Source organism: Lepus europaeus, chromosome 17 (assembly GCF_033115175.1).
Source record: "Lepus europaeus isolate LE1 chromosome 17, mLepTim1.pri, whole genome shotgun sequence".
In the NCBI taxonomy this organism is placed as follows: Eukaryota; Metazoa; Chordata; class Mammalia; order Lagomorpha; family Leporidae; genus Lepus; species Lepus europaeus.
The window spans coordinates 8426760-8448737 of record NC_084843.1 but is presented as its reverse complement, the minus strand read 5'-3'; the positions used below and the strand labels follow the sequence as shown (position 1 = coordinate 8448737).

At 58.8% G+C, this 21978-nt stretch overlaps 1 protein-coding gene across 1 annotated transcript in view; it reads left to right on the top strand.

Annotated features, from left to right (window-relative positions):
* The window catches only part of HTRA1 (HtrA serine peptidase 1), a 51439-nt gene extending 38461 nt beyond the window's left edge, over positions 1-12978 (top strand). The window contains exons 4-9 of the mRNA XM_062215152.1: positions 6252-6446; positions 7386-7418; positions 8153-8267; positions 9323-9380; positions 10733-10828; positions 12303-12978. Of these exons, the coding sequence (XP_062071136.1) occupies positions 6252-6446; positions 7386-7418; positions 8153-8267; positions 9323-9380; positions 10733-10828; positions 12303-12471 (666 nt within the window). The 3' untranslated portion in view covers positions 12472-12978. The remainder of the gene's footprint in view (positions 1-6251; positions 6447-7385; positions 7419-8152; positions 8268-9322; positions 9381-10732; positions 10829-12302) is intronic.
* Positions 12979-21978: the final 9000 nt, after the last annotated feature.

The following is a 21978-nucleotide window of genomic DNA, read 5'->3' as shown; positions in this document are numbered from 1 at the left end:
TGGGAAAACTGAGACCTGAGAAGTCGCACCCGTGACCCACGGTCACAGAGTCACAGAGTGAGTGATGCAGGCAGGGCTCAGGCCATGCTGGGGTGCTGCTGCTGGGACGGCGTTCCCCCAGCACCCACGGAGCCTGAGGTGGTGCATGTGTCTGTGTGTACACAGGTGTGTCTCTGCGTGTACCTCTGTGCATGTGTGCAATCCGTGTGTACACGTGGGTGCCTCTGTGTGTGCGTGTGCACATCCGTGTGTACACGTGTGTGCCTCTGTGTGTGCATGTGCACACCCATGTGTGTACACGTGTGTACCTCTGTGTGTGCATGTGCGCACATCTGTGTATGCATGTCTCTGTGTGCACATGTGTATGTACCTCTGTATGTGTGTGTGCGCGCACATCCATATGTGCAGACATGTGTATGTACCTCTGTGTGTGCATGTGCGCACATCTGTGTGTACACGTGTGTGTGCCTCTGTGTGTTTGCATGTGCACACATCTGTATGTGCGCATGTATATGTTTATCGTTGTGTGTGTCTGTGTCCTGTGTGTGTCTGCGTGTGCCTGTGTGTATATGTCTGTGTGTGCATGTGCACAGCTCCGTGCAAATGTGTGTCTGTGTACATCAGTGTGTATGTGTGTGTACGTGTCTGTGTGTGCATGTGTGCAGCTCTCTGTGTACATGTCTGTGTCTGTGCGTGTCTGGGTTTGTGACTGTGTGTATGCATCTGGACGTGTGCCTGTGTGTGTCTGTGTGTGCACCTGTGTGGTGCACTCATGCACACTTGCCCATGTGTGTTTGGACTGAGTCCTTGCCCCTGCACCCCCTGGTTGGTGTTGGGGTGTAAGTCTCAGGGGAGTCCTCAGCTGGCACAGCACTCAGCCCGGGCCCAGCTGTTCCATCACGGCGGGGAGTTCTGTCAGAGTGGTCCGTCTGTGGTTCATTCCAGATGCCATGCCGCAGGTAGAGCCCTCGGAGCTGTGCGGTGGGCTCCTGCTGCCTCTGCTCTCTAGCTGCAGGATCTGAGGGTCAGACAGACGCCCGCTGAGATGGGGGTGGTCGACCAGCACGGCCAGACCCTCCCCGTGAGGCTGCTGCACCAGCCTCCTGCACTGGGCCTGGCTGACTTTTCTTGGACTCTGCCACTGCTCTGTTCTGCCTTGCACACGTCTCGTCACTTGCACCATGCAGCGACCCAGGGCTCAGAGCAGCTCTCTGCCACTTGCACGCCACGTGTCCTGAGTGTTGGGCCGAGGGCAGTGGCCTGCGGAGGAGAAGAGCTGGGGCAGAGGTCAGGAGGCTGGGTTCCAGGCCCTGAGCCACCAGTGCCTGCCTTGCGTGGAGCCCATGCCATCTGTCCCGGGTCGGCCATTGTGGAGGCTGCACATCGGCCTTAGGAGCAGTGCCTTAACAAGAGCCGTTCATCCCGGCTGTGGGGGGCTGGACTGGCCGCCCACCTTCCCACCCTCTCCCCTGCCCTAACCCTGCCGTGCCCCTGACTCAGATGGTCCCCGAGGGTCTGAGGCAGCCACTGGGGGCCTCGTGCTCCTGGCCAAAGCGTGGTTGAGGGTAACAGCGTCACAAGGTGTTGCCGATGACCCACAGGAGGGATGTGCCTGCGCTTCTGGAATGTTCACCTGTCTAAAGAAGCAGTCTGCTGTCAGGGATTAGCACGGGGATTAGATGTCTGGAGTGGCAGTGGCCATCCTGTCACCATGAGAGCAGGGTGAAGTTGCTGGGACAGAGAGGAGGAAGGAGCCTCAGGCTTGATGCTGTCTTTGAGCCTTTGGCGTTACCGACCCCGGCACCCTCCTACTCTCGGGCTGGCGGAGATTGACTTTGCTCTCAGTTGGGTTTTCTGGGACTGGAAGTGACTCCCTCTAACTGGTGTGCCTGGATTGTGTTCGTGCTGGTATCTGTTTAAAACCAGAGACTGCTCTGAGCTGCCCACGCTGTGGAGATGCGCGTCGGGTCTTTTTCCTCTGTGTGTCCTGATGGCCAGTCTGTCCCTCTGCCATCAGACAGGATCGTTATGTCCCTGTGCCAGGTCCACAGGAGACTCTGGGACATTGGCTGAGCAGGTTCCCGTGGGCGGTATTAACAAGCACGGTGTTGCAGGCCTGCTTGTTTGTTTGTGGCCAGCGAGAGCAGTGGTCAGAGCCACCTGTCCTCGTGCAGGGGCCAGCCTCTCCCAGCTGTCAGCACTCACTCTGCCATCGCCTTCGTGTCCTGCCCGGGGCTGGAATTTGGTCATGTGCCCAGACACGGCCCCGTGTGGAGTCGGCGCCCAGGGCTTCCCACGCCCTCATCCGATGCTTCTCCATCTGCCTGGTGCCTGTGTTTGCTCTCTGGGCTGCGTGGAACCCCGCATGGCACGAGGGCTGGCCTCCCAGCAGCGCGAGAGAGGACCGCGGTGTGAGGGGCTCTCAGAGGAATGTCCCTTGTCCTGGAAGGACTTGTGCCAGCCATGAGCTGCAGGCCCTCCTGGGGAGGTCGTCCAAGGCCTCCTTCCTGCCCCATGAGCCCCTGAGCCTGGCTTTCCCGCCTGCTGGCTTGCATGAAACTGACGCAGGCAGGACTCCTGCTGGGTGTCTCCCGTTGGCCTTGTCAAGCAGGCCGGGTGGACATTGACCCTGTTACCAGTGGGCATGAGAGAGGCTCCAGCGAGGTGGGCCATGTGTGGAGTGGCTGTGAGGAGTGGGGCCTGCGGCTGGCCGGGTTCAAAGGGAACCCCAGACACAGCGTCTGCAGCACCACCTGGAGCCGGCTTTGATGTGGGTGGGCGGGGACAGCCTGCAGACAGACACGGTGCAGGGGCCTGGGCTGGGCTGGGCGGGTGGGCCCTGGGCTGTTCGCACATCTGCAGGTCAAGATGGGTGGGGCTGTGCCTCCCAGCTGTGTCTGCATCTGGCGCCCCAGGCCCCCCGCGGAGCCGCGTGTGTCTAGACAGTGATGGAGTGAAATGTGCGGTGACCCAGGGGGTGTTGGCCGCCAGAGGTGGAGCTGCTGAGCAGACAGGCCTGAGGTGAGGATGGCGCCACGTGTGGCCCGGAACGAGGTGGATGCGCCTGCCGCTGGCACCGGTGGGGAGCAGTGGCCGAGTGGTCCCCACAAGGAGGCTTGTCTTTATCTGGCCTGGCTGATGTCTGTCCCACACCGCTCCCTTCCAGAGAGTCCTGCCTGTAATTAGAATTCTGGATTCACTTGTGCTGGGAGGACAGGTCCGAGAGCCTGGGAACCTGTCCCCTCATGTAGCCAGGGGCTTTATTGGCTCTGAGAAGTCCCTTTTATCTCAGAGCCTCAGTTTTCACATCTGTACAATGGGGACAAAATACACCCTAATTTTGTCATGAAAACGCTCTGTCGTCTGGCAGGCCAGAGTTCCTTCCTTTCACTTACACCGTGAGACCACCCCCCAGGACCCCTCCAAACACGGTCTTGCCTGGTTCTATCTCACCATTGCCCTGCATGACCTAGGACATGTCTGAGGGAATAAACATTTAACCGAGGTGGTAATCAGTGCTGCCTGCTCCCCCCGGACAGGTGTGACCAGCTGGCCGCCCTGTGTCTGTACTTCCCCTGTGTCTGAGTGAAGTTCGTCTTCACTGGGACCCTGGGCTTGCATCGCTGGTGGCCGCCCAGCGGGTGGACGGCTGGTGGCAGCAGACAGTGTCCCCCGGAGGCTGGCCTTCCTGGGGAGGGGGCGGGCAGCTCGCCGGCCCTTCCTTGGTCCGCTCCTCCCCTCTGTCCTCAGAGCTCTCCCAAGGCCTTCGCCTCCTTCCCAGCAGCCTCGGCCTGAGCTCAGACTTTGGCTGAGACAGTGAGTTATCTTTAGGTCTCGGCCTGCAGGGCCTTGGGAGGGCCGGGAGCCTGGGTCTGGCTCTGTTCCTAGGAGGCAGAGGTGGGTGGCCGTGGGGGGCGGGGAGGGGGGAGCTCGGGGCCGATGTGGATCTCATGGGGAAGCCGGCCCCGGCAGCCTTTCCCAGGCCTCCCTGCTTGTGGCTGAGCTGCTGTGGCCAGGCCCACCGCCCTGGGCTGAACCAGCTCTCACCTTGCCACTGCCTTCCCAGCCCAACAGGCCTCTGCCACCCTGTCCTTGTGCCTGCCCACCCCACCCGACCCCCAGCCCAGCCCTGTAGGCCCTGGGCCCCGAGGAACAGTAGTGTCCCGGGGGGCTCCCCAGAGTGGCAGCTGCACCTCAGTGGCCGCGACTCCCTCCCTGCCGTGACGGCTGAGGTCATTGCTGGCCAGGGCTGCTGGCCGGGGCCCAGGGTAAACAGGCGGCCTGAGCTCGCTGCTGTGCTGTTGGGCGCCAGTGAGCTCAAGGAGCCTGGAGCTGCAGTGGCCTCGGGTCACCCCGAGGGGAAGGGTCACTGTGAGGCTGACCTGTCCTCGCTGGGGGACAGGCCGGCGGGGGGGAGCCCCTCCGCTCCCACTGGCTTTCTTACACCTGAGTACTGATAACAGTAACAATGTTGTTATATTGATGCTTGCAGCCGCCAGGCGGTATTCAAACGCTGTTCAGGTCTTGAGTCCCTCAATTCTCACAGAGGCTGAGATGTGCTGCATTAGTCCCACTTTTCAGATGGGAAAACTGAGCACCCAGGCGGTTGTAAGCTCAGGGCAGGATTGCAGCAGGCGGCCTGGCCTCCGGACTGTGCTGGGCTGGGCTGAGGGACGCACGTCTTCTCACGTGGTCTCGGAGCCAGGTTAGGTCTCCGGTTCTGCAGCCCCCCTTCCTTCCTCCGCCAGTTCTCTCAGGCAGATCCTTGCTTGCCACGTTGGTGGGATCTTTGGGGCGTGGTGCTCTGTAGAGGATGAGAGAGTCTGGGATTGGGGACGCAGTCTCGGATTTAAATCTCTGCCTCGTCTCAAGTTGCCCACTCTCGTGGGGTCTCAGTCTCCTCCTCCGTGAGCTGGGCACAGTGACACCCAGCTCGTCAGCAGAGTCTGCCCCGTGCCTGGCAGAGGAGGTGGACGCTCACGTGGCCAATGGCCTCCACCCACTCCACCCACCGCCAGCCCCTTTGGCTCTTTCTTTTTCATGGACAGACACGAGGGACGAGGCCTGGCCAGCTCTGTGCTTTCTGGGCCCAGTCCTCCTCGCTCAGGGCAGCTGCTCATGTGACTCAGTGAACCTCAGGAGGGGTTACTGGCTCTGGGGGAGGCTGGGAAGGAGCAGGGCCTACAGCCTTCCCCAGAGATGGGTGTGGACGCAGCCTTTAAAGTGCTGCTTCCCCTATCCCAGTGCTTGGGTTGGGGTCCTGGCTTCCTGCTGATGTGCCCACTGTGGGTAGCAGGTGATGGCTTGAGTGGTTGGTCCCTGCCACCCATGTGGGAGACCTGGATTGACTTCTGGGCTCCTGGTTGCAGTCTGACCAAGCAGGCGTTTGGGGACTGAACCTGCAGATGGGAGATCTCTCTCTGTCTGTCTTTCTGCCTTTGATAAAAAGTAAAGATAAATAAAAAACTCAGAGTCCTCCCCAGCCCCGGCGGACTGAGGGAGATCCTGGTGTGGTTCTGTGGCTCCCGGCCGCTGTGGCCAGCACTGCCTGGCTGTGGGGCTGTTGCTCTGGGAGTGTTGTTCACGACTCCTGACTGTGCTGGCCATGGCAGGAGGTTGGGGACCAGGGCTGCGGACTGGGGAGCACAGGTGGGAAAGTGGGAGCTGTTCGGGAGAGGAGAGGCAGCCTACACCTCAGCCCCCGTGTCTCAGGGCCCAGATGCCTGCTGGCCCCTGCCCCGGTCTCCACACTAGCGTGCTGCCCACTCAGCACAGGTGTGCCAGGAAGACTCATTGCCATTCCCTGCCCTCAGAGCCCCCCAGAACGCCAGGACGGGGGCTGCCTGCATGGACGCTTACGTGGGGTGGGTTCTGCTGCACGGCCCTAGGGATGTGCGGGCTCCCATCCTTCCCTGGGGCTTCTCTGTCTCAGCCCACCCTGGGCAGCCTGGCCCCAAACCCTGAGTCTACATGGTCTCCCGGCCTCAGTTGTACAGCAAGTGTGCTCTGATGGCTTCAAGATGGGGGAGACCCCCACGTGGCCTCCCCGCTCCCCCTCGTTGTCCTTGGCCTGTGGCCACATTGTTCAGTTGCTCCCCAGGGAAGGAAGAGCCAGCCTTGTCCCGGGAAGGGGGTGTTGGTCCTAAACTCCCTTGAGGCCTGGTCTCCGCGTGGCCCCGCACGGTGTCCGTCCATGTGTCTGTCCGTCCTGGTAAAGCGATCAGCCACCAACGCCGGCCTTGTGGTTGCAGGGGAAGCTGCCTGTCTTGCTGCTCGGCCGCTCCTCGGAGCTGCGGCCAGGGGAGTTCGTGGTCGCTATCGGAAGCCCGTTTTCCCTTCAAAACACAGTCACCACTGGCATCGTCAGCACCACGCAGCGCGGCGGCAAAGAGCTGGGGCTGCGCAACTCCGACATGGACTACATCCAGACGGACGCCATCATCAACGTGAGCCGCCCCTCGGGCTGCGGCCTGTGGCAGAGCTTTGCCCAAGGAGAGCCAGGCTCAGGGCCTCGTGGTGTGGTCACAGGGGTTTCGCTGGACCCCGAAAGCAGAGGAGACCAACCCTCACCCCACCCCAACCCACCCACCCCATGCCCCGTTAGGAATCTCTGGGCCCTCCTGCAAAGAGGACCCGGGATTTGGCAGGGGCTGCAGCTGCAGGAGGCCCAGCCATAAATCTGGAGGCCCCTTGGACCCAGCTGGGGACGCCCAGGGTCCTGGGGAGCTGCTGGTGCAGGGGGGCGCCTGGCCTGCACAGGCGTATGCCCTTCAGGCACCATGACCACTGCCTGTGTGGTCTGTGGCGACAGCAGCCCCTCTCCCCCGGTGCAGCCTCTGTGTTAGGCCTGCTCCCGTTGGTCTGGCTCGTGAGGCTCCACCCACTGCATACACAGAGTCTCTGTAAAGTCTCATCTCCCCACGTCAGCTCTCTCCCAGTTTCTGAAAAGCAGGGCTCCCCCGCCTCCGTGTTCCTCCGAAACACAGGGAACACCGTGTGTGGACACTGCCTGTCTCCGATCCGTGTTGATCCCATGCTTCCTTCAGCTGACACCAAACCACAGAACCCAAACCAGCGGGGTGGATCCCAGCCACAGCGGCAAAGCCAGGAGCCCACAGAGGGGTCTGCGTCCTCACCCCAGGATGAAGACACTGGCGGGGGCGGGGGGTGATGCTTAGGGCCATTGTCGTGAGCCTCTGGCCTTCACAACCCCAAACTCCCCACTATGGCACATCCAGAACATTCCAAAGCTTGTTAAGGGCCTTTGTCCCAGCAGCAATCCCCAGGGAAGAGGTGTGCCCGGTCCCCTAGGTGCTGCCAGGCAGGGTTTTAAATTGGACCCCGTGACACCGACGCGTGACCTTTCCATTTCTGTTTGATTTCAGTACGGAAACTCGGGAGGCCCCTTGGTCAATCTGGTAAGGCCGCTCAATACCTTCGTTAAGTTAAGCTTTCTTATCCGTGGCTGTGCTCCCCCCCCCCCCACCCCAGCTTGCCGAAGCCCTTGCTCTCCTTCATTTAAGGAGCGCTCTGTGAATGGGCCACGTCTTTGCAGACTGCCTGGCTGGTTTCAGGAAAGCGCCAGGCAGGCCCGAGTTGAGGTGTGAGCTCATCAGGCCGGAGGTCAAGCCGAGTTCAGAGTTAGAGACGAGCGAGCGGACCACAGGGCCCTCAGGACTGGCCCAGGAGCAGGCCCTCCGGCCGACAGTGTCACAGAGGGTGGCTGCTCCGCACCTGCTCCTCGGGACAGACAGGAGCTGGCCAGGAACCTTCCCTGTAGACCTGGCTGGCAAGAGCAGGGGCTGGCAGCTCAGGAAGAGCTCAGGTTCCAGCTCGGGGTGGGGGGCTTTACAGATGAGGAAGTAAGGCCTTGTTTTGCGAGCCCCAGGAGGGCTGTGCCTCCCAGGTGGTCCTATCCCTTGGTGTCAGAGACCAACCCTCAGCAGTCACGGGAGCCTGTGAGGACTCAGGGACGGGCCCTGTCAGCCTGAGGTCACCGCGGTGGGAGAGGCAGAAGCGGGTGGACAGCCCCCTGAGGAGCTCAGAGCTTCTGGCACAGCTCAAAGACCCCCTCAGCACGTTCCCCGCTCTCTGGGTGTGCACCTGCCCCGAGCCCGCCTGCATCCTCCAAGACATGTCCATCCATCTGCAGGACGGCGAGGTGATCGGCATCAACACTCTGAAGGTGACAGCCGGCATCTCCTTCGCAATCCCTTCTGACAAGATCAAGAAGTTCCTCACCGAGTCCCATGACCGACAGGCCAAAGGTAAGCGGGACCAGGCAGCCGGGAGTGCCGGGGACCCAGGCCTGAGGCTCAGTTCCCTCAGGGAGACTGGTGGGAAGGGAAGAAAGGACAGTCCCTGGTTTGGATTTGGCTGCTGTGGTCCTGGGCCTGGGTCAGTCTGCTGTGTGCCGGGCACAGTCCTAGGGGATTTCTGTGCTTTGATGAATGGATTCTTCCTTTATGTCACTGAAGTCGTCCATCCTAGCAGGCAGGACTTGCTTCCAGGTGGCCAATGAGTCGACTGACCATCAGGGACGTCACTCGCTCTGTAGTCTACTCACCCATCTGCTCTGAGTCAGCTGGGGCTGGGCAGTGGGTGGCTCCCCGGGGCCCTCGCAGGTGTGACCCTGCTGGGGAGGGGGAGGCTGGCAGTGACAGTTGGGTCAGGTAGCATCAGTGACAAGGGCGCCCAGGAACAGAAGCGTCCGTGACTGGGGGAGGCCCATGTAGGAGGGCGTGTGGGGGCCACAGCAGGCAGAGGAACATGGGCCCTGTGGTACTGGAGAGCAGATGGCCCAGGGGTGCTCCAGGGGATGGGGGCGGTGGCCCTGCCGTTACCTGTGGTTGGATGGCTGGGGCCTTGGGGAGGGACCTGGGTTGCGTTTGAGTGGCACTAGGAGCAGGGAGGTTCCAGATCCGTTTGATGTCTTCAGAGGCCGCTGGCTGGGAGGAGCCGGCAAGAGGGCAGTGGTGGCTGGGGGGCTAGTGCAGAGGCTCTGCCCCTCACCCAGACAAGAGATCCGGGGGCTTGGACCCGGGTGGAGGCAACAGAGGTGAAGCGAAGGGGTCCCGTTCTGGATGGGTGTGAGGGGCTGAGCCAGCCTGGGGAAGGGTCATAGGTCAGGATGAGCTGGTGAGGACTTGGGGTCATGCCTAGGCTCCTGGCCACGGGGTGACACAACAGGACTTCCCCAGAGACCCACAGCAGGGAGGATTCCAGACAGGAGCAAACCACACCTCAGCCCCTCTTTCTCCCCACTGGCTCGGGTGTCCCTGGCACACCTGGACTCATCTTCTGTCCTTTGTTGTCACCCCAGGGAAAGCCATCACCAAGAAGAAGTATATTGGTATCCGAATGATGTCACTCACATCCAGGTGGGTACATGGGGTCAGCGTGTCTGTGTCTTACATATAAATGAACCTGAACTTGAGAAGCCTCTCAGAGGAGGAAACTCCCGTGCTGCCCTGGGCCAGCTCAGTTTCTGCTTCAAGTCAAGTCACACTGGGAGGGAGATGGAGCTGTCAGTCTTGGCCTCCTGCTGCTTTGCCTCCTGTTTGCTGGGACTTGTGAAGCTCTGCGCTGGGTCTCCAGTCTAGAAGATTCTGCCTCCTCTCCAGGCGGCTGGCAGCAGGGGGTTGGCCGCTCTCAAGGCAGGCCTGCTGAGACCCACATTCCAGGAGTGCCCAAGCGCCCTCCCCCACCTGCAGCTCCTTGTGGGCGGTGGCTGCAGGAATGCAGGCCAGGCCCAGCTGGGGAAGCCAGGGACCAAGGGATGGGCTTGATTTCCCGGAACCTGTGCAAGTTGCCACTGTGATTGCTCCTGACATATTGCGGTTTTCACCTGGGTGAAAAATTGTGATTGCATGAGTCCTGTAACTGACTCAGCCAGCACAGCCCAGAGGGCCAGGGCAAAGCTGGCAGGGAGCAGGATATGCTAACAGACGCAGGGCTAAGTCAGCTATTATAATTCGTTACTAACACGTTGCTAACATCTTAGCATTGCAGAAGGTGGGAGGATGTGCGCTGTCTTCTGTCTCTGCAATTGGGAGAGACAAAGCAAGGCAAAGACTGGCGGCCCTGGGGTCCAGCTTCCTGGGTCCCAGCCCTGAGGCTTTGTGGTTAATGGCCTTGGGAATGACTTGACCTCTGAGTGGCTCCGTGTCCCCCTCCGCAGGATGAGGACACAGTGTGGGCGTCTGTGCTGTGCAGCCAGGCTGGCATCATGAGTGGTTGCCATGTCACCCGCCACCATTTTTCAGCATGCTTACTCTGGGCCAGGGTTGGGGCCTGGCGCATTTCGTTTCCTTAATGAGGTCATCTGAGCCTCACAAGGACCCCTGTCCTACAGTACTATTACTGGCCCCATTTTGCAGGTCAGCAAAAGGAGAGGCTGGGAAAGTGGGAGCCTCTTCTCAGGGTCACACAGCTGGCAAGTGGCAGAGCTGGGGCTGCCAGCCAGGCCAGTGTTATACCAAACTGGCTCCTTGCGTGGTGGCTGCAATTCACAAAGAAGCGATGGCAATAGCAGTGACTAATGATAAATGCACTTCCCTTGCAGTGACCCAGCAGATTTTGCACTCTGATAGGGAATGTCAGAGCAGTCAGACCCCGGAGGAGTCCTGGGCCAGACTTGGGGACGAGAAGGGCACTTGGGTGGGAGCCGAGTGCCGGCAGAGGGAGGTCTGTGGTCATTTGGTGTTAACACTGGCACCTTTTCCCGGAGCAGCAAAGCCAAAGAGCTGAAGGATCGCCACTGGGACTTCCCGGACGTGCTGTCGGGCGCCTATATCATCGAAGTGATCCCGGACACCCCCGCCGAGGCGTGAGTGCCGTTCCTTCCCCTCTCCCTGTGGGCTGCTCTGGGAGGGTCGTTGTGCTCTTCATATGGGCTCAGATGGTCACATCAACCCCTGACGAAGGTGGGCGACACCCGGTCACTTCCGGCCAGCCAGGCCCTCCCACAGGGGCTTCCTGTCTTCAGAGGTCCTCGCTTCGCTAGGGTCATCCAAATGCAAAGAGCAAGAGTGGCTGTGGCATGAGTCTCTAGGAAACCTAGCTGGGGAGAGAAGGTGCAGGGAGCAGTGTCCCCAAGATCTGGGGACGCAGCTCCCCCGGGAGCGGGCTCCAGTGGTGCATGTGACCACTTAGGCCATACCTGTTGACTCCGAAAGAGAAATAACGTGAGTGACCTCAAAGCAGCGCATGCTGAAGTAGCCCAGGGCTTGTTGCCAGGGTTGACAGCAGCGGAGAGCAGTGCTGGACCAGAGGCCTCGCTGTGTCCTGGAGCAGAATGTGGCCTGTTCTCTGCTTTGGCACCTCTCATGATCTAAGAATAGCTTTTGCATTTGAAAGGCATTTATTTATCTCATCTGTTTGAAAGAGAGAGAGGGAGAGAGGGAGGACAGAGCTGTCCTGTCCTAGTTCACTGCCCAGATGCCCACACTAGCTGGGGCTGGACCAGACTGAAGCCAGGCTATGGAAACTCCATCCTGGGCCTCCCACTGCTTGAGTCGTCACCTGCTGCCTCCCAGGGTGTGCACCCGCAGGAAGGTGGAGTCGGGAGTGGAGCTAAGACCAACCCCGGCACTCGCATGTGGGATGTGGCATCCTAAGCAGTACCCAGACACCTACCCTATGCATTTTTAAATGGTTGGGAAAATTACAAAATGCAAGTAGTATTTTGCAACCTGTTTTATTGGAACACGGCCGCCATGCCCATTTGATGTCAGTGCTGGCTTTTGTGCTACAATGTGGCAGACCTCGGTAGCTGCCATGGAGACCATGTGGCCTTCAAAGCCTGAACGAGTTCCTGTCTGGCCCATTAGAGAACAAGGTTGTGGACCCCTGTGCTTGACCGCTGGGGACTGTGACTGCATATAGACATGTAAGAGAAGTCACAGTGGCAGAGACAAAGGAGGGGTCTCCTGATGGGGGCGTTCTGCCCGGCACCATAGGAGCTGTTCTCTGAGATGCGATGCCTACCGCAGGCAGGTTGGCCATGGTCACAGTGCCTGGCACACGGTGCCTGCTACCTCCTGCCCTCTTTGGGGTCAGCCTGCCATAAGGCCACCCACGTACTGGCAGGCATTTCTGCAATGGACACGATTGACGATTTGGCCTAAAAAATTCCTTAAAGGAAACTCAGTGCACAGATGGTCTAAGTCGTCATCCCCTGAGCTCACCAGCGCCCACCCTGTGTGCCCTGGGCTTCTCCGTTCCAAGCTGTGTCTCTGTGGGTGTAGAGCTAGACCAGGAGGAGCAGAAACGTAACCACTGGGCTTTCCTCTGTGTTGCAGCGGCGGCCTTAAAGAAAATGATGTCATCATCAGCATCAACGGACAGTCGGTGGTGTCCGCCAATGACGTCAGTGACATCATTAAAAAGGACAGCACGCTGAACATGGTTGTCCGCAGGGGCAACGAAGACATTATGATCACAGTCATTCCCGAAGAGATCGATCCGTAGTCGGAGCAGGAGCTGGACTTCACGTTTCCCTCGGAGGGCCTCCGGTGGCTGGTGCATGGGGACTCTGGGCTGGCGGTGCGGGACGCCCACGACGTTGGACTGCCCTTTTGCTTGCTGGGTGGTGACTCGCCGGCCAGCAGAATCCCTCTTGATCGTTTGCAGGCAAAACCAGTGTAATGCTGTGGATCCGCAGGCAGCAGCTCTGCCCCCCGCCCCCGTGTTGCAATGTGCTTCCGCTCGCCAGCTTGGGCTGTCCCTGCTTAGCCAGGCGGCCTCTGCCTCCTCCCTTCCCCGAGCTGTGGTCACAGCACGTGCAGCGGCAGACAGGTCCCGGGCGTGTGCGTGCTTCCTGCCACGGCAGCGCCCGGAGGAGGGGGCGCAGGGAGACCGCGCGGTGGGCGAACACTGCTTCTGAAACGGCCGAAGTGGCCTTTTTTTTAGGGATCTCTTCAGACTTTGGGAGCACGATGACTTTGAGTTTGAGCTATTAAAATACTTTTCTTCATACACTGCTTTTGGGCGTGCTTCCTTTCTGTCCCGTGAACAGCTGGTTTCACTCTCGATGAAATGATTATAATGTCAAGGGCGTCCTCATTAAACCGTGTTGTCCATGCAGGGTGGGGTTCCCAGTCTTTTTTTTTTTTTTTAAGGAGTAATCATATCCTGTTAGAAAGATTTTTTAAAAATTTATTTTTGTTTATTTGAAAGGCAGAGAGATCTTCCATCCATTGGTTCACTCTCCAAATGCCTGCAACAGCCAGGGTGAAACCAGGCCAAAGCCAGGAGCCAGGAGCTCCATCTGGGTCTCCCACAGAGGTGGCAGGGACCCAAGTACTTGAGTCATCAGCTGCTACCTCCCAGGGCGTGCATGAGCAGGAAGCTGAACCGCACTCAAAGGTGGGATTCGGTCCCAGGTACTTGGCTATGGGATGTGGGCGTCCCGAGCAGCAGCTTTGCTCTCTAAGCCACAACGCCTGCTCCGAGCTCCCAGTCTTACTTCAGCATCGTCCTGTGCGGTTTACAAGTACGAGGATGCTCTGGGTGGCCACCCTGGCTTTATGCGGTGGGATTTGAAGACAGTTGCACTTAACATCTGGAGCTTCTGCATCGTGTGGTCAAGCAGGATTTCCCGAGCCTCTGCTGTGTGCCAGGCGTGGTGCCAAGATCAGGACAGATACAGGCCTTCCCCTGAGCCTCAGTCAAGGAGCTGGGTCTCCCTCTGTTAGCGGCACAGTTCCCAAGGCCAGGGTGCAACCCAAGGGCTGGCCCCTTCTGGGGGTCCAGGATGCAAGGCCACTGCTAATCTTGATGGGCCTGGGTTCTGACAGAAGAACCGGACCCGGAGCCTTGTGCAGGGCTCCCCTCGACATATGCTTGAACAGGTGCAGCCTTAAGCAGCTGGAGGGCACCTTTATGTCCACGAAGGCCTTCCAAGAGTTTGGGGAGCTGCACCCAAGAAGACCGCTTCAGAACTTTAGCTTGGGGGAAACCAAACACACACACTTTGGCTCAGAAGTCTGCAAAGGCCTTGGTCCCCATGGGGGAGTACAGAGCAGGGAGGAGGCAGTGTTTGCCAAGAGCAAAGGCCAAAGACTTCATCAGTGTCAGACGTCCGAAGGAGGAGGGCCTCGCACAGGGCGGGGCCCCAGTGCTCCCAGCTGAGAGCCCATGGATGGGTGAGGTCTGGTTTGGAAGTGCAGAGGCAGGGGAGGGCCAAAGGACTGAGTGAGAGTGGAGTCACCCCGTGAGGCCAAGCCCGCGTTAGTATCAGGGCCAGGACCGGGCCTCCAGGTGATGGTGATGGGCATCCGAGCACCTTGGGGCCCCGGCAGCCCTGGGGCAGCCCTGCATGCCTGGCACCCATGGCCTTGTAGAGCCAGGGAGGAGCCAGGGGGACCTCGGGCTCTCAGAGTGTTTTGCATTCCCTTCCCTCCCCGTTAAAGGTGGTGACTCAGAGTGGCCTTGGCTTCAGGGACGTCCCCAGAGGTGCTGCCACAGGTGGGACGATGTGCTGGGTTGGCATTGAGGTCAGGACCAGCCACAGCTCGAGCCGGTCTTTCTTCAGCCTGTCGGGCATCTGGAGGTCACGGGGGGCTCTGCTGGAAGGGTCAGCCTGGCCTCTCCTCCAGTCCTCTGCTTTCCACTGTTGTCAAACTGTGGGCGATGCCAACCGCAGCAGCAGAGGGGCCCGAGCGGCTGGGGTCTCTGTGGGTGCCTTCCAAGCCCAGATGAATGTCTGAGCAGGGCAGCCCTGTACAGGGAGGGTCCTTTTTTGTGAATCCCTTTCCCCATCTGAAATTTGGGAAGATGCTCCCGCCTGGAAGGTGTGGTGTCTGCAGTAGAACTTGCACAGTGTGTGTCTATGCCTGGCAAACACCTGGGGCCCAGCCTTGGCTAGCAAGGGTTCCTGGCCCATCCTGGCAGTCAGGGCCAACCCACAGAGCTGGTGTGCAGGGCTGTGTGCCTGCTGGGTGAGGCAGTCCAGGTTCAAGGTTGCTCTGGAAGTGGCCTTCCCGTCTGCAGTGGCTATCAGTGAGGCCGGAGATCTGACCACACCAGAGGGGCTCAGAGGTCTCACCGTCTGCCAGGAGAGTCCAGCTGGGGCCCAGCCACTCTGATGATGCCATGGTTCTGGGTGAGTCCAGAGAGCAGCCATGCTCTAGGACTTGTCCAGTGCAGGGCAGGCAGAAGCAAGTGAGCCTGTTCTCACCCTGGCTGTTGGCTTCCTGACTCCCATGGCCAGGTCAGGACTGGCTCGAGGGAGGAGACTTTGCCACTCCCAACCTCAGAGGCACCAGATCCCATTTTGAGACACTGGCTGTTGGCTGCAGTTCTGAGCCTTCTATCCTGTGCACCTGCTCGCTGTTGCCCTGGCCTGGGCAGGGCAGGTGTCTGTGCTGACAGACATTCTGGGGCCCTAGCAGGTCGGCCCTGCAGGCTGCCAGTGAAGGGGGAAGCAGGGAGTGAGGGGCTGCGTGCGTGGGAGTGGCTGCAGGGCAGGGCTGCAGTGCAACAGTTAACACTGAGGACGTAGAAGGCAGCATCTCCGGCGGACCAACCAGCACTGCAGCAAGAGTGTGCCTAGCGCATCCCAGGTGCACACAGGTCTCCGTGCATCCCCTCAGGATTGCTGTTACTGTCCCATTTCACAGATGGGCAGATAGAATAGGAGCAATTAAGTAACTTGCCCGAAGGCACCAGCGGGGAGGGGACGTGTCTTGGTGGGAAGCCTGGAGGCGGGGAGCAGAGTGGGGACAGTGGGCCCCAGGTCCTCAGAGTGAGTCTCAGTGCCTTCCTGGGACCTCCCCTTCCTAACAGCCCCAGCCTGCCCTCGCTGCTTCTGTAAGGTGGGACCCCCTTCCACTCCCCAAACACCGCGTTCTCTTGTCGCCAGACCAGAAGCAGCTCGGCCCCCTCCCCCTGTCCAGAGGCTCCTCTGGGTCTCTCCACTCTTCTGCAGGAGCCGCAGCTTTGCTCAGAGGGACGGGCAACAGACAGAGCAGGGAAGAGAAGGGCGCAGATCTGCCAGTGTGCTTGAGTGCATGGCAACCGCATCAAATAGGAAACTCAGACGAGACACTGATGGCTGAAGCTTGAAATCTCTCCTGCTGGGGAAGAGGGAAGCAGTGATAATTTCTGAAAAGTAAATGATCTTAGGAGAAATGAATGGGTTCCAGGAGCAGACAGTGGCAGGGCTCAAAGTTCCTCCTGTTCCGGGTGCAGGTGCAGGGGTCTCATTCTGCAGATAAAGGCTCCCAGGTGCTCTGGTGTGGCGGTGACTGCTCCTCTCTTCTCAGCTGTTAATCTTTCCTGATTAGCGCCGGTGCGATGCCACAATAACCGCACACCTTCTAGGAAGGGGCCGCCTTCCTAATCAGGAACTTCAGAGACGACTCCCCTGTTTCAGGAGAGGCAGAGGAGCAGGGTGAAGACTCAGAGCAGACAGGGACTCAGAGCCGAGACAGTCCCGGCTTCTGCTCGGTGAGACGTGCCACACGCTGGACACAGCCCACAACGTGGGTGACAGTGTGTGGGGATCAGGCAGTGGGGGAGCCGGCTGGCACCACCGTGCACAGTCAGACCTTCCGTGACTTCTGGGAAGACTCAGTCGGCACAGGCTCTGTCATCCTTTGTTGTTGCTGCTTATGTGAGAGCAGACCGAGAGACAGAGAGCTCCCATCTGCTTATTCACCGCCCCAGTGTCCACGGAGGCTGGGGCTGGGCTCGGGCGAGCCTCATTCAGGCCTCCCAAAATCACAGGTTCAAATCCCAGCTCTGGCTTTCACTCCCTGTGAGACGAGGGGCAAGTCTTCGATTTCCCACTGTAAAGGCGGCTGGGGTCTGAGGAGCGGGAGGCGCTGCACACGAGCGCCCCCTTGTCTGGCGAGTGGCACTTCCGCTCTGTCAGCGCTCGGTTTAGCACGTGGGGAAACGGTGCCCAGGAATGACACGAGGCAGGGCCAGGCACCAGCCCGCTCTTACCTCGTCCACTCTGCTGTCCCGGTATTTATTAGCTGGTTCTGTTACTCTGCAAAGCCATGGAGGTGATGGTGATTTGAGGTTTACAACGGCCAACTTGAGTGCGCCCGCACAGCTCTCTGAGCTCCATCTCTGCCCCTCCCTCCCTTTCTCAGGTCCTCCCAGGCATGGTCTGAGGCCACAAGGCCGCCTTCCCAGCAGAGGCGTCCCTGAGAAGTTCCCCAGGCGAGCCTGTGTGTGTTGGACCTGCACGCTCTGTGGCTCGCCGAGCACCTCCCTCTTGGCCGTGCAGCAGGTGGGCAGACTCCTCTTGCCTCTCACGGCCACGGGAAATGCCTGAGGTAGGGGTGGGGTGACGTCACTCGGCCTGGCTCACAGCAAGGAATCTGGCTGCCAAGCAGGATGCCAGAGTTGGCAATCCAGCCACACCCGTGTGCTGGCAACACATCAGAAAGCCTCTGGCTTTTCAAGGCATGGGGCCTGCTTCTGGGGAGCCAGCCTGGGCTGCCCACCCTGTCTGGTCCTCGGCTGACTCACCCCTGTCCTTGTGGCTCCCTCAGGTGCTTCCATGGAAGTGTGGGTGGAGTGCCCACCTGCTGGCCTGCACAGCCAGGCCTTAGCCAGCTGTTTGATTTAGCATTGTTGAGAGTGATTGCCACAGGGTAGGGCCCTGGCAAGAATCAGCAAAGAGCAAATGAATGCTCAAAAATGCACTTTTCGTCTTTTTTTTTTTTTTTTCCGACAGAGCTAGATGGTGAGACAGAGAGACAGAAAGAAAGGTCTTCTTTCTGTTGGTTCACCCCCTAAATGGCTGATATGGCTGGAGCTGCACCGATCCGAAGCCAGGAGCTTCCTCTTGGTCTCCCACACGGTTGCAGGGTCCCAAGGACTTGGGCCATCCTCCACTGCCCTCCTGGGCCACAGCAGAGAGCTGGACTGGAAGAGGAGCAACCGGGACTAGAACCCGGCACCCATATGGGATGCCGGTGCTACAGGCGGAGGATTAACCAAGTGAGCCACGGCACCAGCCCCAGCACTTTTAGTCTTAAAAAATGCAAAAGTGATGCAGAAACCACGCTGTTAACCCTGTCTCAATGGGCAGGTTACTATCCCATCTTGCAGACGAGCAAATTAAGGATGGGGTGATTTGGTAGCTTGACTGGGATCACCAGAGAGTCATCCGGGGAGGGGACGTGTCTTGGTGGGAAGCCTGGAGGCGGGGAGCAGAGTGGGGACAGTGGGGCCCAGGTCCTCAGAGCGAGTCTCAGTGCCTTCCCCTTCCTGGCTCAGTCCCAGCCTGCCCTTCCGTCTCCTCTCTTCCTACCCTTGCTGCTTCTGTAAGGTGAGACCTCCTTCCACTCCTCAAACACAGCCTGGAGCCTGTCCTGGCCACCTTCTGCTCACTCTCAGCCCTGGACTGCAGTCCCCACCCTGGGCTTGAGTGGAGAAGGGGGCAATCACTCATCAAGCAGGGATTTCTCATCTGTAACTATTACTTACAAGGCCTTGAGTTGGAAGTCCACAAAGAATAAAAACCCTTAAAAGCTGGACAGACAATGTAGGTCCACATCAGAACCTGCCCTCGGCTGTTGACAGCAGCTTCGTTCACCAGCTCTCCCAGGCCTGGAACCCCCTACTGGCTCTCCTGAGCCTGGAACCCCTCACCAGCTCTCGTGGGCCTGGAATCCCCCACCAGCTCTCTCAGGCCCGGAACCACCCCACCAGCTCTCCCAGGCTTGGAACCACCCCACCAGCTCTCCTGGGCCTAGAACCCCCCTCCAGCTCTCCGGGACCTCCAGCTTGCAAACCACTGACCACGTGACTTCTCAGCCTCCATCGCGTCACAAGCCAGTCCTTCATGACACACCTCTCTCCCTGTCTCCTCGTGTCCCATTGCAGCTGTGTCTCTGTGGAAGCCTGCAGTACACAGTGCAGTGGGCACGTGGCAGTGCAGGCCTAGCACGCTAGAGATATGTGCTGGGCTAGGAGAGACAGAAATCCCACTAAAAACTGTGGCTGTGCTGTGGGCCAAGGTGTGTCCACTAGAGGGTGAGCTGACCTCAGGTAACTCCGGGGAGGGCGGCTGCGGGTGAAAGGGAAGCACACCTAGAGGAAGCGACAGGGGACATGGAAGGAGGGGACAGCGCCCTCTGCCCAGCTGACCATGGACGGCTGTCAGCTCCCAGGAGGGGGTTCAGGGCCCCCGCCCTTCTCTGCTCCAGCCACACCCGTCCCTTCTGGACACACACCTCCCTGACCTGCTTATTTGCTTGTTGCCTGTTTCTTCGGCTACAGTTAGAGCTTGGTGGGAGCAGAGGCACTGTGCACACTCTCCAGGCCCTGCCTCATGGGGCGCGCAGTCGGACACAACTGACAACTGAGTGGCCGTGGAGAAATGTCTGCAGACACCCAGCTTCTTCTGTGGGAAGCCCCTGCTGCCTCTGGCCCCTGCGATGTGAAATGCGGGACCGTTGTGAGGACCTGCGGGGCAGGGGGCGTCTCTCCAGAGCACCGCTTGACCCTTCGCTTGGGTGGTGGTGGTCTCTCCCACTGCTTCTGTCTTCCCACGTGGTTCTCTTTCCCGCTGAGCTCCTCTCGCACTTTTGAAGATCAGTAGGACGTCCTCTCACCAGTGGCATGAGCTGTGTGGTTTGTTCGCAGGGACGTGCTGGTCAGAACATCCTCTCTCTCAAGGTTCCTGACCTACCTGACCCTTCCCTACGGCAGAACCTGGGAACTAACAGGCATCTGAGCGACTGAGGCACTTCGGCCTGGGAACCATGCCCAGGAGGTCAGCCCTGTCTCCCTCTCCTGCTGGGCCCTATAAAACAATTATTTATAGCCCTCTCTGGCTCCCGCTGTTCCCACCCCTGACTCTCCATCACCAGCTGTGGTCTTGGGCTTTGATGCAAAACTCTTACTTCTTATGGGGATGCTGAACAAGCTGTTCATCTGCCCTGGACATCCCGAGCCCTCCCTGTTATTGAAGATGGAGACTATGGGGTGGGGATGGGGTCTCCGGGGGCAGTGACTTGGGAGAGAAATGGGAGGCAGGGGAGAGGGAGGGGCAGTCAAGTATGCAGGGTCCAGTCCAGCAGGAGGTAGAGGCCACTGCTGAGCAGGTTTGGGTCGGAACCCGCTGCTGCATTCCACCACACATCCCAGGCAATGTTGGGAGAGCTATTTGGTCTCTTGGGGCCTTATTTTGCTTCTCTCAGTTTAGAGAATACGTATTTTGCATATAATGGCATCAACAATTCATACTTTTTTTTTAAGATTTATTTATTTATTTGAAAGGCAGAGTTAGAGAGAGGCAGAGGCAGAGAGAGAGAGGACTTCCACCAGCTGGTTCACTCCCCAGATGGCCGCAATAGCCGGAACTGCACCGATCCGAAGCCAGGATCCAGGAGCTTCTTCCAAGTCTTCTGCGTGGTTGCAGGGACCCAAGGACTTGGGCCATCTTCTACTGCTTTCCAAGGCCATAGCAGAGAGCTGAATCGGAAGTGGAGCAGCCAGGACTTAAACCGGTGCCCATATGGGATGCTGGCACTGCAGGTGCAGCTTTACCTGCTAAGCCACAGCACCGGCCCCTATTTGCTTTATTTTTTAAAATATTTACTTTTATTTGAAAAGCAGAGTTACAGAGAGGCGGGGGGGGGGGGGGGGAAGTAGAGGTCTTTCATCTGCTGGTTCACTTCTCAATGGCCACAACAGATGGGCCAATCTGGAGAGCCAGGATCCAGGAGCTCCTTCTGGGTCTCCCAAGTGGGTGTGGGGCCCAAGGACTTGGGCAATCTTCTACTACTTTCCCAGGCCATAGCAGAGAGCTGGATCAGATGTGGAGCAGCCGGGACTGGAATCAGTGATCTTATGGGATACCAGCACTATAGGCGGCGGCTTTATCCATCATGCCACAGTGCTGGCCCCTTTATTTGCTTTTTCATGTGTAAAAAAGAGATGTCCTTTGATCACCTCCACTCAGCCCCAATCTTCCTGCTGCCTCCAGCCATGGTTATTAATTTGGCCTGTGCTTATATGTTGCAAATACAGCCATGGGCAATAGGTATTGTTTTACACAGGCTTTAAGAATTTTATAAATGGGCCGGCGCTGTGGCTTAACAGGCTAATCCTCCTCCTTGCGGTGCCGGCACCCCGGGTTCTAGTCCCGGTCGGGGCGCCGGATTCTATCCCGGTTGCCTCTCTTCCAGGCCAGCTCTCTGCTATGGCCTGGGAAGGCAGTGGAGGATGGCCCAAGTGTTTGGGCCCTGCACCTGCATGGGAGACCAGGAGAAGCACCTGGCTCCTGGCTTCGGATCAGCAAGATGCGCCAGCCGCAGCAGCCATTGGAGGGTGAACCAACGGCAAAAAGGAAGACCTTTCTCTCTGTCTCTCTCTCACTATCCACTCTGCCTGTCCAAAAAAAAAAAAAAAAAAAAAAAAAATCCATTAAAAAAAAAAAAGAATTTTATAAATGGTGTCGTGTTATTCTACAGCCTTGTTTTGTCACAGCCTTGTGTGTTGAGGTCTGGTTTGCATACGTGTTGATGTACATAGGTGTGCATTTCCATATCATGTGTCTCATTCCATTTTGCTTCTACATAGTATTCTATCCAAGGAATACGCCCTGGTTCATCTTTCTCCATGCTGAGTGATGGGCTCTATGTGCTGACCTGCAGAATGGGAGTCCGGGTGCCTGCCTCGTATGTCATTGTGGAGCCCAAGTCAGGGGCACGGGTGCAGGCACCTCCGATGGCAATGGGCCACAGAACCTTCTCAGAACCTACCTACTAGAAGAAGTGGTTTCCAGACCCAGGATGAGTGCTGTTGTGCGCCTCTGGTACCCACTGTCTTCCCTGATGTCCCATGGGCCAGGGACATCAGCTTTTCACGTGGCCCTGTGAAGTGAATGGGTCAGCACTTGGGGCTCCACTCCAGGATCAGAGGGAAACTGGGGAGTCATCTAGGCCAATCTCCTCCATGAGGGCTGCCCGGCCTGAGGGGCACCTCTAGGGATGGAACCCCCATCTC